Genomic DNA, 15,319 nt, shown 5'->3' with positions numbered 1-15,319 from the left:
GCTAGTTGTTTGAAGATGTGCCATTCTCACTGGGGTGAGGTGGTATCTCATTGTGGTTTTAATTTGCATCTCCCTTATTACGAGTGATGTTGAACATTGGAAGGCTGAGTTTTAAGTGAATTGTTTTATTTCATTTGTTCACAGACTCTTCTCATATTAAGACCTTCACATTTACTCTTCTTTCATTTCTTATTAAACGGGGAAATGATGAAGAGAGAGATAAGAGTGTGTCAACAAACGTTGACCTTACTCTGCAAGAACTTTTTTAAAAAATGGAGAATGAAAAGAGAGTTTTTGATGGTATGTATCAATTTCTGGGCCACTGTGTATTTATGATGATAAAAGAGATCTTTTGGGAAGTATCTGAGTTGTTTGCTTTTTTTTCTCCCCTCCAAAAAATAAAGATCTTTATACAATAGAAGGAGTTCCTCAACCACAAATAAAATCTGAAAGCATTTTGCTTGAAATCTAAAAGCACTGAGCTGGTGAGAAATACAGAATTCAATAAATGTTCTCAATGGTCACACTTTTTTACTAATTGTTCCATTCATGGGTCTTGGGTTAAATACTAGTTTTCTGAAGATGTGCTAATCAATTTAAATTAACCCCCAGAAATGGTAATTGATGTTTTCTCTTTTACATCTCTTTCTTTTTTAGAAACATAATCATTGTCTTCAAAAATAATTTAAAAATTGGAAATGTTTCCAATGCCAAGAAGAAAATTAGCATTAGTTCGTATAATCTTACCATGAAACAAAAATTTTGGTATATGTATATGTGTATATGTATATATGTGTACACACACACACACACACACACATATATATATATCACTCAGTAACATTTAACTAATATATATCATTCAGTAATATTTAACTAAATTGAAATTCTGTTATATATTTATTATGAATTTTATTCCACAGTCACAAATTGAGAAAATAAAGTAATTTCTGGTTAGAAGTTTGCAAATGATGAATATTGATAATAAACCAAAAAAGTGTTTCTCAGGTCACCTGCATTCTGCTGAGTTTCTGATACCAGAATCTTGTCATACAACCAATATATAACAACTAAGCAAGTGATGACCCAAACTACGTGTTGTAACACATAGGCTTTGACCTGAATCAAGTACAATTTGCCTCGGCCTCCACTGTTAATACCAGCCGACAATCTATAACAGAAGGCTGCTGTTGTCTTTCATATTGCTCTACTTCATGCCCGCTTTGGTCTGTCTCTGGGATCACTACTTCTGAATTCCTCTTAATAGCCCATGAGATTACTCAGATTGCTGAGACTGTATATACTTTTCAACAATTTGTAGTCTGGAACATATTGAGCTTAAAAATAAAAACATGCAACAAACTATAGGAGCAAATGTTGTGGATGTCTGATTGGAATAACGATTCTCTTTATTCTCTCTTTTGGATCCTCAGGAATGGCTCCTTACATTGTTCCTACTGCTTATTTTGTGCATATTAATTCCCAGGAGCTATGAAGTTAATCATTTTTCTTCATGGCAAAGCCTATCCCTGGGAGAAGTCAATTCAGTTAATATATCAAGATTTACTATTGTATACACACCTCAGACTGAAACAACCAAACAGATAATGATGAAAGCAGCCTCAGCACTCCCCTTGAGAGGTGAGTTTTCCTTTCCCAATGTCAGCGTTTGGCTCGTTCGCGTGCAGAAGCATGTGTTTAATGTGCAGTATCAGTTGTTAAACCATGTCAGTTGTCAGTATCTCTAGATTATGGGACAGATGAATATACTTTCCCTTGTTGTTAATAAGATGCCATTACTCAATATAAGTCAAAACTGTGAATGTATTTCTTGCCAAGCAAGGTAGTATCACAGTCCCTTGACCACATAATCTGGACAGAATACACACATAGGCAGACTTTGAAAAGCAGTCATATGTTGACAGGTTGCTATGGCAGCAGTATTATTAGAGTGGAACTATTGCTTTAATATTTGCTATTACAAAGAAACAAACTCTGTCTTTGCTTTCCCTGCATTTGATTATAGGAGTTTTATTCCTACCTTTTATTACCAAAAAGATGGCCTTAGTTTGTTTGCAGAGTCTATGGAAAGTATTCTGTTTCAAATTGTCCTTCATTGTTAAGATATTTCCCAATGGAAATAAACACAGTATAAAATAGTTGCAATCACTTCTGCAGCAATTTCCTGAAGCCAGAGAGTTTGGGTCCAACGCTAGCTCGGGACTGTGACTATGGCACATTGTGTGTAAACTATCTGCGCCTCTGAACCTCATTACCATCGTATGCAAACTAAGATGAACAATATCTGATTTTTAATGAGAATCCCAATTCAACTTCTTTTAAGGAAAAAGTGTTGCAGGGACTGGTAATACAGGGGTGAAAGAATTCACCAGAAACAGAACAATGGACAGATAAGGCAGACTTATTACATGCACTGCAAGAGGAGGCAGGCTCATCTGCCACAGAGAGGCTGTTTGAGGCCTTTTCATACACTGATCTTGCTGGGCTTTTCAGATTTAGGACACCTGCTTTTCCTGGCTATTTACTACGATGTGGCTCAGGATTGCTAGCGCCTGCCTTCCTTTGGAATTCACACTGGCCTTCAATGGCCACAGGTGGAATTTATGGCTGGGATCCAATAACAATTCTTGGTTCCTGTATCAGCTCAAGGTTTTATGGCCCGGTTCCCATGGCAACCCCAGGCCTCCTCTTGTCCGCTGAAGCCTCCCATCCTCTTCTGCTGGGTAAGAAGCTGGAGCTTGTTTTTAACCACAGAACCCCCAACAAAAGGAGTCTTGTTTGCCTAGCTTAAAGAACAAGAGTGTTCATGCACAAGTGGATTATTGGCACCAAAAAAAGGAAGAGCAGTCTCCACTTCTCGGTCTGCAGTTCCACATGCTACCATCACGCAGGCTGACTCTCCCAAACACAGACTTGGTTTCCAGAAACCCAGGTCTCAGCCCTACCACCTGAAAGACCAAACTGACGCCATGACAGGCTTCAGAATGCTTCTGAACCAGCCAGGCCTAAGTTTCGGTTATCAACAAGGAGCCAAGACCGAATTTAACTGTCCTAATCTTGCTCATCCCATAGCAACAGCCAATTAGCAAGTAGGCAAGTAGCCAGTACATATTAGAAAAATGCCAGATGTCCTAAGGTATGCGGCCGAGTAGTGAAGGTCACATCTTACCAGGTTAAAACAAGATAACTTTGTTCAATGTACTGCTGAGATAAAACTCCCCTCTGCTGAGCTGAAACTCCCCTCTTCTGTAATAAAAGCTCTGCCTTCCCTGAGCTCAGGACTCTCAACTTCAGCTGCTGCGTCGCTGCATGGTGGGAGCCCAGGCTCAAGCTTGCAATAAAGACCCTCATGTGCTTTGCATCAGAATTGGCTCCTTGGTGGTCTCTGGGAGATTCGAAACCTGGCACAACACACCTAGACAGCTCCAGAGGGAGCTCAGATCTTTCTTAATGCAGTTGGAAGTGATAAACCCACTGGGGCAAATGGTCCCTTTGGATTAGGGCTGCTCTCAGTCATGAAGAGTGAATGTCATTGGAGGTGGGATGCAGTATCAGCATTGCCCATTTTTGGGATCCCAGGTCACCCTGTGACCCGCATGAAGTCTCAGGATGCTGAGTGGGAGGGGGGGCATTGCCCCAAATGAGTTTTAGTGCATTTAATAGGACTGAATATTAGGCAAATAAAAATAATTGTTACGAATATGAAAGCAGGACTTAGGTGGGAATCTACAAGGATTGTCCCATAAATGAAAAGCAGCTCACCAAGCAGTTAATTGGTTTAAAAGTGGCTTAGAGAGCTTGTCCAACTTTGTGATTCTATGAAAATCTATGAATTTATATGATTGTTTCTGCATAGCATTTAGAAATGTCTCTTCTCAACTGTACTCTGCCTGACTTACTCAAAGTAATATTGTGCTTCATTTTATCTCCATAAAGAATTCTACTAAAAGTAATTGAACACAACATCCTGAAGTTGGTTTACTCCTAAATGATTAACATATTATTCTCTTCTTGTAATTGCAGGTATAGAAGTCTTAGATGAAGAAAGCATGAAAATTTTCCATCATACTATGATGAGGAAAGAGTAAGAGTCACTTTTACTACTACCTACTCTTATCATCTGCAATTCTTGCCCGGACCCAGAATCCCAACCAAGAACACAGTGACCACACAGGTAACTTCCCTGACATGATTCTCTATTTCAGTGATGCCCTAAGCCTTATATGGGAATAGATACTAGTACAGCAAGTCTCAAACTCTGTCTGCAATGTGATGTCATCAGATCAATCCATGTGTTTAAAAAATGTACATTTTTCAGGATATGTTGACACTGGAGCTTGGGGAAAGTGAGTGGCATATGTACATGTTGAAGTATGAAGTTGTAATCCCCCACTATACGAATGAATGCAAATAAATAAAATTTGATCAACAAGTAACAACAGATTTAAAAAGTATATTGATTTTTGTATGAACGTGTTATATTACATGGTGGTTGAATATGATCATATATCTATATATTTACACAGACATATGCATGCATGTGCATGATGTAGATATTACTATTATATACAACATAATTTGTTATGTGCAAATAAAGCTGTTTATGGCTGAAACTGAACAAACTTCCCTTTAAAAATTTGACTAAATAAGGGCCTCCCTGGTGACCTATGGGTTAAGTCTCAGCACTTTCACTACTAAGGCCCAAGTTCCATTCTTGACCAGGGAGGGACCCATATGGTGCAGCAGACCTCTCCTCTCCTGCCCACTGCTCCCCTCAGCAATGGATTTCAGTAGATCCACCTGTTCTGCTCCCCACTCTGTCTCTGGTGAGTCCTCTCACCCATCCCCCACAAATACCTCTTGCCTGTACACCTGTTTTTCTATTCAAAAATAAGTAAAATACTGAAAAATTTTTGAGTAAGCTTAGAAGAAAAAAAAGGAAGTTCCCAAGGGTCCAGCAGAGAAGGGCACCAGATCTCAGAGAGAGATTATTAATGTTTCACGACATTTCCAGGCTCAGTAACCAACGGGTCTGGGTCACAGTGATTGCACAGGGACAGGTGAGGGAGGTGGAGAGTCCCATAGCCATTTGAAACATGGACAGGCTATCTTTTCAGTGAAGGAATAGACAAAATAATGTCTCCTGTGGACAAAGTCCATGTCTTTTCATGGGCTCTGGATAACAAAACAGAATTCCCCTGTAGGAATTTGTAGCTCCAGGCCACCTTCCCTTGAATTTGGGGTTCTTATTCTTCTCACCTTCCTGATCTGGGGAAACTGACCATCAACAGAAATAAAGTGATACTGGGCTGGTCAGGCTCGGGGGTGCACACAAAAGAGATTATTAACCTTCTACTCAGGACACAAAAATAAAATATCTCTAAATTTATAGTATGAATTTATAGTTCAATCTGGGAAAAACAGGCATTAAAATATACCTTTCTAGAGTTGGGAAATAGCGACAAAGAGGGATTTTCTTCCCAGTGGGATTATAAAACCTGAGAATAATAACACAGACATGTCCAAAGTGCTCAAGAATAAAAGAATCAAAACATAAGACAGATCCCATAGAAACACAGTGTTAATAATTAGTTGGAAAATACAATTCTTAAAAGATATGATCAGGAACTAATTAAAGAAAAGATAGTAGCAACAAATAATTTCTCTGGAAGGAAAAAAAATACAAGAACACTGTTATGGAAAAAGGATAAATTTGTCATAAACCTACCAGTGGAACTTTTCTTTTAAAATAAATTTTTTTTCTTCAAAGGATGTGCCGATATAATTTAAACAGAATTGTTTAGTCTCCAAACTTCCAATGTTTCTCAATTTGTATTAGACCCTGCTAGCTTTTGAAAAGCATTTAGTGAAAATACAAAATCAGGAATATAAAATCAGGAAAAATTATTAATTGACAAAGAAGCACAGAGAGCATGAGAAAGTTTGTGGTGCTCATTGTAGTTTAATGCAGAACTTTCCCTTGCCTACTGAACTTCAAGAGTCATTACTATAATTTATGTTTTCATGGGCTTGAAGTTAAAATCAGAACATTTAGAACTGGAGTCACTATAAAGTCCAGTGTCCACTCACCAGAACTGGAGTAACTCATATTGATAGTTATGATTTTCTTCTTTTCTGAAAGCTCATTGTTATGGAACTTACTACTGTACTGAGTGTGAAGTTTCAAAATTCTGGAATGAAGGTTTTGTGGCTCTTCAAGCTGCCATTAATGCATCCATAATAGAAGTAAGTACAAGATGTTTTGTGCCAATTAGTGTTTAGTGCAGGCTCAAGGCATTAAAGCATTAAAAGCTTGTGGAAGAAAATGTTAATTGGATAGCCTTTTTCTTTTACTTATGCAAAGATTTCTTTCCAACAGAGTTTAGTTAAGTTGCTAAATACCATGGACAATAGAAACATTAAAAAAAAAAGAATACCAAAAATATTCTACCAGACATGAAACTAAGCATATACTAAGAAAATTGTTAGAAGAAGGGAAGTAGGCTATCTCAGAGTTAGGACTAAAGGACAGAGAAGTATACAAGCAAAAGACTTTCAGTGGAAAATGTCACAGAAAAATTCTTAATTGAAATTACATTTAAAACTAAAGCTTGGGGAGTCTCCCTGGTGGTACAGAGGTTAAAGTCTCAGTGCTATCAAGCTATTGCCAGCCACTGCAGCATGAGTTTGACTCCCTAGCCAGGGAGCTGACCCACATGGCACAGTAGACCTCTCCTGTCTCGCCTGCTGCTTTCCTCAGCAATATGCCTGTTCTGCTCCCTGCTCTGTCTCTTATGAATCCTCTCACTGAGAATTCTGGCCTCCACCCCAGTTCTTGTATGCATAAACAACAACAAAAAAATCTTTTTTTACATTTTTACATTTTTTATTATAATAGTTTTTTTATATCATTTTGTGCCTTTTTCCATCTCAGTTGTAATCCCCATGGGCTTCCCATCACCAAATCACCCATGTGCCATCACCATAGTCCCATGCTCTTCCCTCTCCCCTCCCCATTTTTGATCCCATCCCCACTCCACCCCCATAAAATGTCTCTGGTATATAGTTGTTCATTATTTCCCCCCACACACCCTGGTCCTTTATACTCCTGCTATGAGTGAGACCATCTGGTATTTTTATTTTTCTTCCTGGCTTATTTCACTAAGCATGATCCCTTCCAGCTCCATCCATGTTGCTGCAAAAGGCATGAGTTTATTAAATAAACAAATCTTCTTAAAAATAAATTAATTAAACTAAATCTTGAGGTAAGGGGGCTGCTGAATATATAAAGCCATAAAGGCCTTTCAAGCAAATCACTAGGAGATGTTTGGCAGGAGGATGATTAAACACACAGTAATTTTTGCAAACATGGGTGGCTCAGAATTCCTGGGGCAGCTGAACAGTCTCAGTACATGGAGGTAAGTAGTTCTGTTAGCATTAGGCCCAAAGGGAAAAAGGCAATTGAGAGAAAATCAGACATGTCATCCATTAAACATAAATTGTGTTTACTACATACCTTTCTTCAGATCACAACACATCACCCAGCGATGCAGCAGTTGATGTCAATGACTGGAGAACTCATGAGGCAATACCCCTTCATTGGTCAAACAGGACTCAAAATCAATTATCTTCAGTTTTTTCTGCATTGTTTCCTTTTCCCCACTCATCTGTTATGCAACTATGAATGTCACAAAAGAGCACAAGAAGATGAGAGGCTTGATGACCATGATGGGTCTTCGAGACTCGGCCTTCTGGTGAGTAGTGAATAAAGGTAGGAATTTGGGAGATGTGGCCTTCTTCAAAGTCAAGTGGTTACCTGACTGCTTCCCTTTGCTCTCTCTGAATGAAATAAGTTGGCGCTGGTGTGATGCCAGCCAGGCCAAGGCAAGGAGATGGTAGCTTCTCTCTGGCTGGAGAAAGAACATCAAGGTCAGGTTTGCAGGGTGATTGTGAAGCAGGAGTAGGGGAAGGGCCATTGAGCTCCTAGTGAAATTATGGTAGAAATGGTGACTCTGCTGCTTTAGCCATGTGAAATGGAATCCAGGGATTGGACAGGATGAATCCAACCAGATGGGACTGAAAGAGAAATAAGATTGAGGAGCCAGGAGGTCTTCTGAGACTGATGAGCAGCTATGATGGAGACATTTGAGGAAATAGGCCAACAGGTTTGTGAATAGGGGCTGGGTGGCTTGAATGTGGAATGTCAAAGGTTGGATAATCCCAAGGATGGACAAGGTCCTGTGTGAGGATTTGTGTCTAAAGGAGTGGACAGGCAGGGAGGCAATGTTTACTGTGAGGAAGAAGGAAAATAAAGGAAAGGTGAGAGGGCCAGGTGGAGTACTTATATGACAACAAATCAAAAATCTGGAAGCAAATCCCATAAAGCAACATTGACTTTTTTATTGATTTAGCACTGGACAGACATTTTATCAGAACAGTGGAACCTAAAGACTCTAGAGTCAAAATCCGAGACTAGAATCACTGTTACTGAAATCCCAGGTTCTCAACAGATAATATGTTTTCAAAATGAGGAAAACAAAGCTATGTCTGCTTAGGGTTTGTTTGTTGTTGTTGTTGTTTAATGAGAGATGCAGTGGGATGTTTGTTATTTATGTTTTTATTATTAATGTTTAATCTCTGCTTTTGTGCGCATTTAACCTCAGGTGTAGTCCCCATAGAATTTCCCACCATGTCACCTTTGAACCATCGCCACAGTCCTTTGTGCTCCTCCAGCCTTCATTCTGGACCTGTTCCCTCCCCCTCCCTGCAGAATGTCTCTGATGTATAGCTGTCCAGTGCTTGTTGTGTTTTTTTTTTTTAATTGTTAATTGCTTAGGGTTATCCTGAGGATAAAATGGATTAATATTTTCTAAGTTCTTAAAACATATTCTGGCACATAGTCATTGTATGTGTCACCTATAATTTCATTGGTTTTACCCTTATCTTTATTATTATTTCACTGTGCCCTTTAAATCATGAATTAACAAGATGGCACTGATGAAGAAAAGAAAGAAAGCTGTTTAAATGATGGCATTCAAGGCAAGTCTATAAATTATTTGGTGTCTGTATCCAAGAAAGATGAAAGCAGTTTGTGGAGAGTCAGGTAGCAGAATTCCTTTTCCCCAAGGAAGTGTGTGAAGTTTCTCACCCCTGATGTTCCCCAGAAAAGAGAACAGGACCCCAGAGTCACTGAGGGGGCTCCGCCCAACTCTCCAAGACAGGAAGAATGTGGGGAGATCCCAGAGTTAACTGACACCACAGAGTAAGACTGCAGCCAAATGTTTGAACCAAAATATCTCCAACTGGGCTGATTTCTTTTTCAGTTTTTGCCACATTGAGGTGTGTGTGTGTACGCACTTTCTGAATTTTATTTTAGGAAAAGGGAGCCTCCTTTGTGACCTAGGGTTACCCTCAGCACTGTCACAAGATGGCTTGAGTTTGATCCCCGGCCAGGGAGTGACCCACATGGAGCAGCAGACCTCTCCTATCTTGCCCACTGCTCCCCTCAACAGTGGATTTCAGTAGATTCATCTGCTATGTCTCTGGTGAGTCTTCTGCACCCCAGTTCTATGTAAAAATAAATGAATAAATAAAATATTTTAAAATAATAATTATTTTAAGATAAAAGAATGTCCCTTTTTCTTGAAGAATTCCTCCCAGAATATTTATCTTGTGTTTACATGTCCACCATGATAAACATCTGCTGAATGTATGAGTGGATGAATGAATGGTGTTAGAATCCGTTTAAGGGCCTCCTTTGTGGTTGACAACAACATTTTGTTTCCTTGTCAGGCTCTCCTGGGAACTGATGTCAGGCTCTCCTGGGAACTGATGTATGCTGGCTTCATCGTCATTATAGCTCTCTTAATGGCACTTATTATAACGTCTTCCCAGTTTGTCATTCTGTCTGGCTTCAAGGTGGTCTTCCCCCTCATTCTCCTCTGTGGATTGTCTTTGGTGATTGGTCTATTCGATGTTTTCCCACCCAGTGCTTGGCTTCCAGTTAGGTCATCATTCTCCATATAACTTTTCTTCTCTACACTCTGTTGGAGACTGGTACCAGTCAACTTCTCTACCGTTGTCATGCAAATTTATAGCATAACTTGCAAAGTGTCCTTTTGTATTTTTATAGACCAAATAATGATATTACTCTAATTTTCTATAGTAGATCTCCCTTTTATGCAAATAATTCTTATTGAAACATAAACCAACTGGATCTTCTCTCATTTTAGATAGCTTTGATGTTTCTAATGAGCGTGTTGGTAAAGAACTCTTTCCTCACCTGGCTGACCATGTTCCTGCTCACTGTCTTTTGGAGGAGTCTGGGATTTATGGCCTTGTACAGACAGCTGCCAACATCCCTGGAGTGGATTTTAAGTCTTTTTAGCCCCTTTGCCTACATGCTCGGAATGGCCCAAGTGAGAACAATCTGATGATTGTTAATGGCTTTTCTAAAACATCTTTCCTCTTTGGAATTTAGTCATTTATCTCATGTCCATACTCAACATCAAAAGGTTGAAAATCCTACTGACGATTGCTGGAAGGTTAGGAGGGTGAACTCTTATTAAACTCTTTGTGAGTGTTTTAGCCTTGCAAGACAAGCCATTTGGTAAATGGGTATGGAGACACAATTTATCATTCTTTAGAGACAATACAAAGTTCCTCTTTGGCTTTTAACTAAATATGTACTTGTAGTAATTGTAATTCTAAATTACTATTCCACAATTTGACTTCATAATTGATCAATGCTCAACGCTGGAAAAAAAAAAACACTACAAAGTAAAAGAAAATTAAAGGTTCATAGGGACTGTGGGTGCTTTGGTGGTGGAGATGGTAACATTCATCAGAAGATTCATGAACTTCTGACTCTCAATCATATACAGTGCCATAAACCAGTGTTAATTTACTTATTGAAAATATAAATTAAATGCCAGTTGGAAACTCAAAAGAAAATGAATAGGTTTGTACATCAATAGGGAAAAAAAAAAACAGCTAAATAAACGTTTAATGTGGAAACATATTAGTTGATTATCAAGTACTGTTCATAAATTGTCGTTTCATCTGATTCTCACCTTGAACTCTGCCATCTGTCAACTTAAATGACAGCACCAGGCTTTAAAACTCCATTATTTAGTGCTCAGCAAAATGACTGTTATAAGTGCTCATTAAATTGAACGATACAGACAAATGTTTTTCCCTTGGTGCTTTGTCCAGGAGCATAAATTCTCTTTTATCCAGCCATTTTCAGTGAGACCTATACTTTGCCTACTGTGTCCTACTTGATAAAAATGTATCTAGTGCTCCAATTTCATTTGGAACATACTTTTATTGTAGTTGGCCACATGCCCTTGTCTTCCAACAGATTTGAGAATTGTCAGGCGGACTGTCTCCTCGCTCACTCTGTATTCCCAGTAGGAAGCCAAAAGTAGCTATTTTATTTTATGCCGAATCCAGTGTTTAAAACATCTCATAAACCTGACTTTTTTTTCTTAATTTTTTTTTACTTTTTTATTTTTCAGCTTATACACTTGGACTATGACACTGGACTCCTCAAATCTAACCATATCCACCCACTTCATCATGGCTTTTGATATTTTCCTCTATCTGGCTTTGGCAACTTATTTTGAGAAAGTATTGCGAAGTGAGTAGAAATTGAAATTGAACAGCATTTTGTTGATTTTATTTCTCAAAGGGAGACTTGTAGCACTTGTTTTGTTTCTATATGGGAGGAACTTGAGCATCATTAGGAAGGCAATGGGCAATTAGTGCTGTGTTTCTCTTTTACTACCAGAAGGGTCAGAAATAAAGCCTGAAATTTGTTTAACTGAATCACTAAGCTTTGTTTGAACTTGGCTTGTTCGTATGTTTTGTTCGTTTTTTAAGAGATGCTTCCAAAGCTAGTTTCTAAATCAGCCTGACATAGTACTTAATTGTGGAAGTTTACAGCAGCTTTGCCTAAATATTTAGTGCAGAGGTTCTGAGTTCTGACTGTTTCAAAGCTGCCTCTGCAGAGATCCTGAGTCAATTCATGCAGATGGGACCACAGTATCTGTATTTTAAAATATCTGCTTGAGTTTGACAATGAGAAAGCCAACAGGCCATTCATTTTCATTTTTATCATCTTGCAACTAAAAAGGATATGAGTTCCTATTAGTAGAGATCTGCTTTATTCCAAAGCACCCACCTCTATGCCTCCTCTGTAAATACAAGTAACCGAATTGCTAGTTCATTTTTATTTTCTCCCACTTTGTATAACCTAAGGCAGAGCCTTTATCTTTTACCTCTGCACTTTCTGTTGAAGACAGAAAATCCAGGGCTCTCCATATGCTTTGTAATCTGGCAATTCCACTTCTGGTTGTGTAGACAAAGGAAATAAAATCACCATGACAGATCTACACTCTCACACTCGCTCTTATGGTACCAAGATAAGGAAAACAACCTAACCATCCATCTATGAATGAGTGAATGTAAATATTACTGAGGCTTTTAAAAGATGGAAATCATGTGATTTGCAACATCCTGGATAAGTGCAGAAGACATTATACTAAGTGAAATAAGCCAGACACTGGAAAGCCAGTACTACATGACCTCCTTCCTCCTGGAATCTGAGAAAGTAGAAACATAAAACACAGTAACAGTGTCAAGGGAAGGTCTCCAGTGGCTGGGGTGTGAAAGAAACAGGATGGTTGGTCAGGGGGTACAGTTTTCAGTTATGACGTAAATAAATTCTGAGATGTATGTACTGCATGGTGACGATGGTTAATAATCATGTATTCTATGCTTAGAATTTGCCAAGATAGTAAATGTCAAGTGTCCTCATCACACACAGATGGTAGAGATATATTCGGGATTTCTTTTCTTTATGAAGCTACACATACCAAAATACTACATTATTCTCTGTCAACCATGCTCGGATTTTTGGCACTTCTAGCCTATAAACTGGATATGGGGTACATGTGAGTGTCCTGGGGTGACTCTGTCTTTATAACTTGGTGACTGATCCAATCTTTTGTTATCTCGTGGCATGTAGATGAGTTTGGTCACCAGTATCCACCCTGAGGTGGTCCCCTGAGGTCACATTTGACCTACCCCTCAGTGAGCAGCACAGAAAACCCTGGAGCTGTGTCATGACTCCAACCCACTGGCTCCTAAAACCAACTTTACTTTTCATTTTAGCCAGCTCTGTAGTTACCTTCCACACCCAAATGTGTCCTTTGACTTCAGCTGGTTTTTACTTCATTTTTATGGGTGTGTTTATGTGTTTGCTTTTGCTTTTCTTTTCTCTCTTTAGTTTCTCTCAACTATAAGTGCAGAATGAGAGTAAAGTGGAATCAAAACAGAGATGAGACAACTAACAAGCAATTCAGTATGGTTGGAGTCTGCATTGTTAAATGAATAATAGATAGCAAAATAAGCAACACAAATTGAACTCCATTTGTAAGTTATATATTTCCCTGGTAGAATAAAATAGATCAAGTACTTAGAATAGCAGATCTATAAAAGCACCATAAAATGTTGATTTCCTGTTACCATCATCATCATCTGACTAACATCACCTTATGTTTATTGAATATTTCTCATGAGCCAAGCAGTATGCATGCAAAGTGAAATATTTCATTCACTTTTCAACATAGCCCTAAAGCACTCCAAGTTTTCAGGTTGCAAAAGCTGAAACTTGCCTGAAATAACTATGTGGGTTAAGGGCACAGAACTACCAAATGCTACGGATAGGATGTGTTCAGGGAGACAAGACCGTGAAAGCTGTGCCCTCCTGGGAGGGTCGTTGCCCATCCTCCTCACTCCGGGTCCACCTTTCACCTGATCTTTAAAGATCTTGATGCAAGATACCAAAGATAGCTGCAACTGTGCTTACCACGGGCCCTCAGTATTAGCTGCACATGGCGCCTGTGTTCTAGCTTCTTGCCTTTGTAGTTCAAAGATCATCCTGGTTCCCCGGCTCACACTCTAATCTGTGGAATCAGGGCAGCTGGCAGTGGGTTTAAGCAGAGGTGGCAGTGATGTCCGGTCAGAGCCAGGAAGCTGTGTTCTGATACTCTCACACCAACATGATTTGCAAAAGAGTGAAACCCCAGCTCTCCTGCACCTGAAGGTGGGCGTCATCCAGTCATCTAATCCTCCATTGATATGGAGAAATGATGATTCCATAGATAAGGAGAAAAAAAGAGATGTAGACAGCTAATGACATTAAATATAATTTTACCACCGATAGAGGCGAGGAGATTGTAAATGGAGAAAGGGCTGCATTGAGGATTTAGCGCTTACCCACCTCCTCAAGGGTAAGATTTCAGAAATGCAATATCATGGCACCCGACTGTGAAATTAAATCAATTATTAATGGATGGTTTTGACTCTAGAATTTCTCCAAGAAGCAATGGTGTGTTTCAAAGCCCAGAAGACCCAGAAGGGGAAGATGCAGATGTCCAGCTAGAAAGAGAGAGGACAGCAAGCTCCTTGACTTCCACAAATTTCGATGAGATGAAGCATGAAGTGGTTATTTCATCAAAAAGTGCAAACGGTTAAAGGGTGGGTCTACAGTTTCTATTCTCAGGTGACTCCAGGCTCCTCAAATCCACACAAATGAGGATCATGACTTTATTTTAGTAGTCAGTCAAAATTTTTACGACCAAATGAGCAGACTAAAAGTCATGTTAACTCTGTCATTCTTAGAGAATAAGAGAGTAAGGTGCAATAAAAATGGCAAAAGCTCAAAAGAGCTTGTAAATTTTAGAAACTGAGCAAAGAGGTGCACTGCACTTGGAGTGTACCTCACTATAGCTTGGGGGAGGGGCACAATACCAAGTTTAGGGTGAACTCTGCTCCTTTTCTGAGGTCAGGCAGGTTGTATAAAGTTAACAGTCTCTGAGTAACTGCTTTTTTTTGTAGGAGAGGAGTACGAGGGTGGGGCAATGGCCAATCCATGTGTCAGGTGGATATCTTTGCTCATATGTAGAAGCACGGGAGGACAATCTGTGGGAGGACAGAGCTGTTTCCCAGTTAATGAGAGGATGAAGGTCTGACATGACTTACTTGCCATTTCCAGAAACCCATCATCATTGCCAGCTGTCTACGATGGGAATACGCAGGGAGGAAGTAGTGCTGCCTTTCCAAGAGGAAACAGAAAACAGCCATACGAAATGTCTCTTTCTGTGTTAGAAAAGGTTGGACATGGTGGTTCTTGCACCTGAATCAGGGCCCCATTGGGGAGTAGCAGCACCCCCTTTTGGGTCTCATGCATGTCCATCATATGGTGATGCTCCTTTTACATTTCTAAACGCAG

General features: G+C 39.4%; 1 protein-coding gene across 1 annotated transcript; it reads left to right on the top strand.

Moving 5' to 3' along the window:
- The first annotated feature begins 204 nt into the window (after positions 1–204).
- On the top strand, positions 205–7,779 carry LOC101630926 (ATP-binding cassette sub-family A member 8-like). The gene is given in 8 exon segments (XM_012733074.1): positions 205–300; positions 1,434–1,641; positions 4,045–4,074; positions 4,077–4,169; positions 4,172–4,195; positions 6,164–6,267; positions 7,548–7,646; positions 7,648–7,779. Coding segments are annotated over 8 exon segments (786 nt in total).
- The last annotated feature ends 7,540 nt before the right edge of the window (positions 7,780–15,319 follow it).

This window comes from Condylura cristata, unplaced genomic scaffold (genome assembly GCF_000260355.1).
Source record: "Condylura cristata isolate star-nosed mole 26May11 unplaced genomic scaffold, ConCri1.0 scaffold00038, whole genome shotgun sequence".
Classification (NCBI taxonomy): domain Eukaryota; kingdom Metazoa; phylum Chordata; class Mammalia; order Eulipotyphla; family Talpidae; genus Condylura; species Condylura cristata.
The sequence above is the reverse complement of the archived record's forward strand: the minus strand, read 5'-3'. Positions and strand labels throughout refer to the sequence as shown.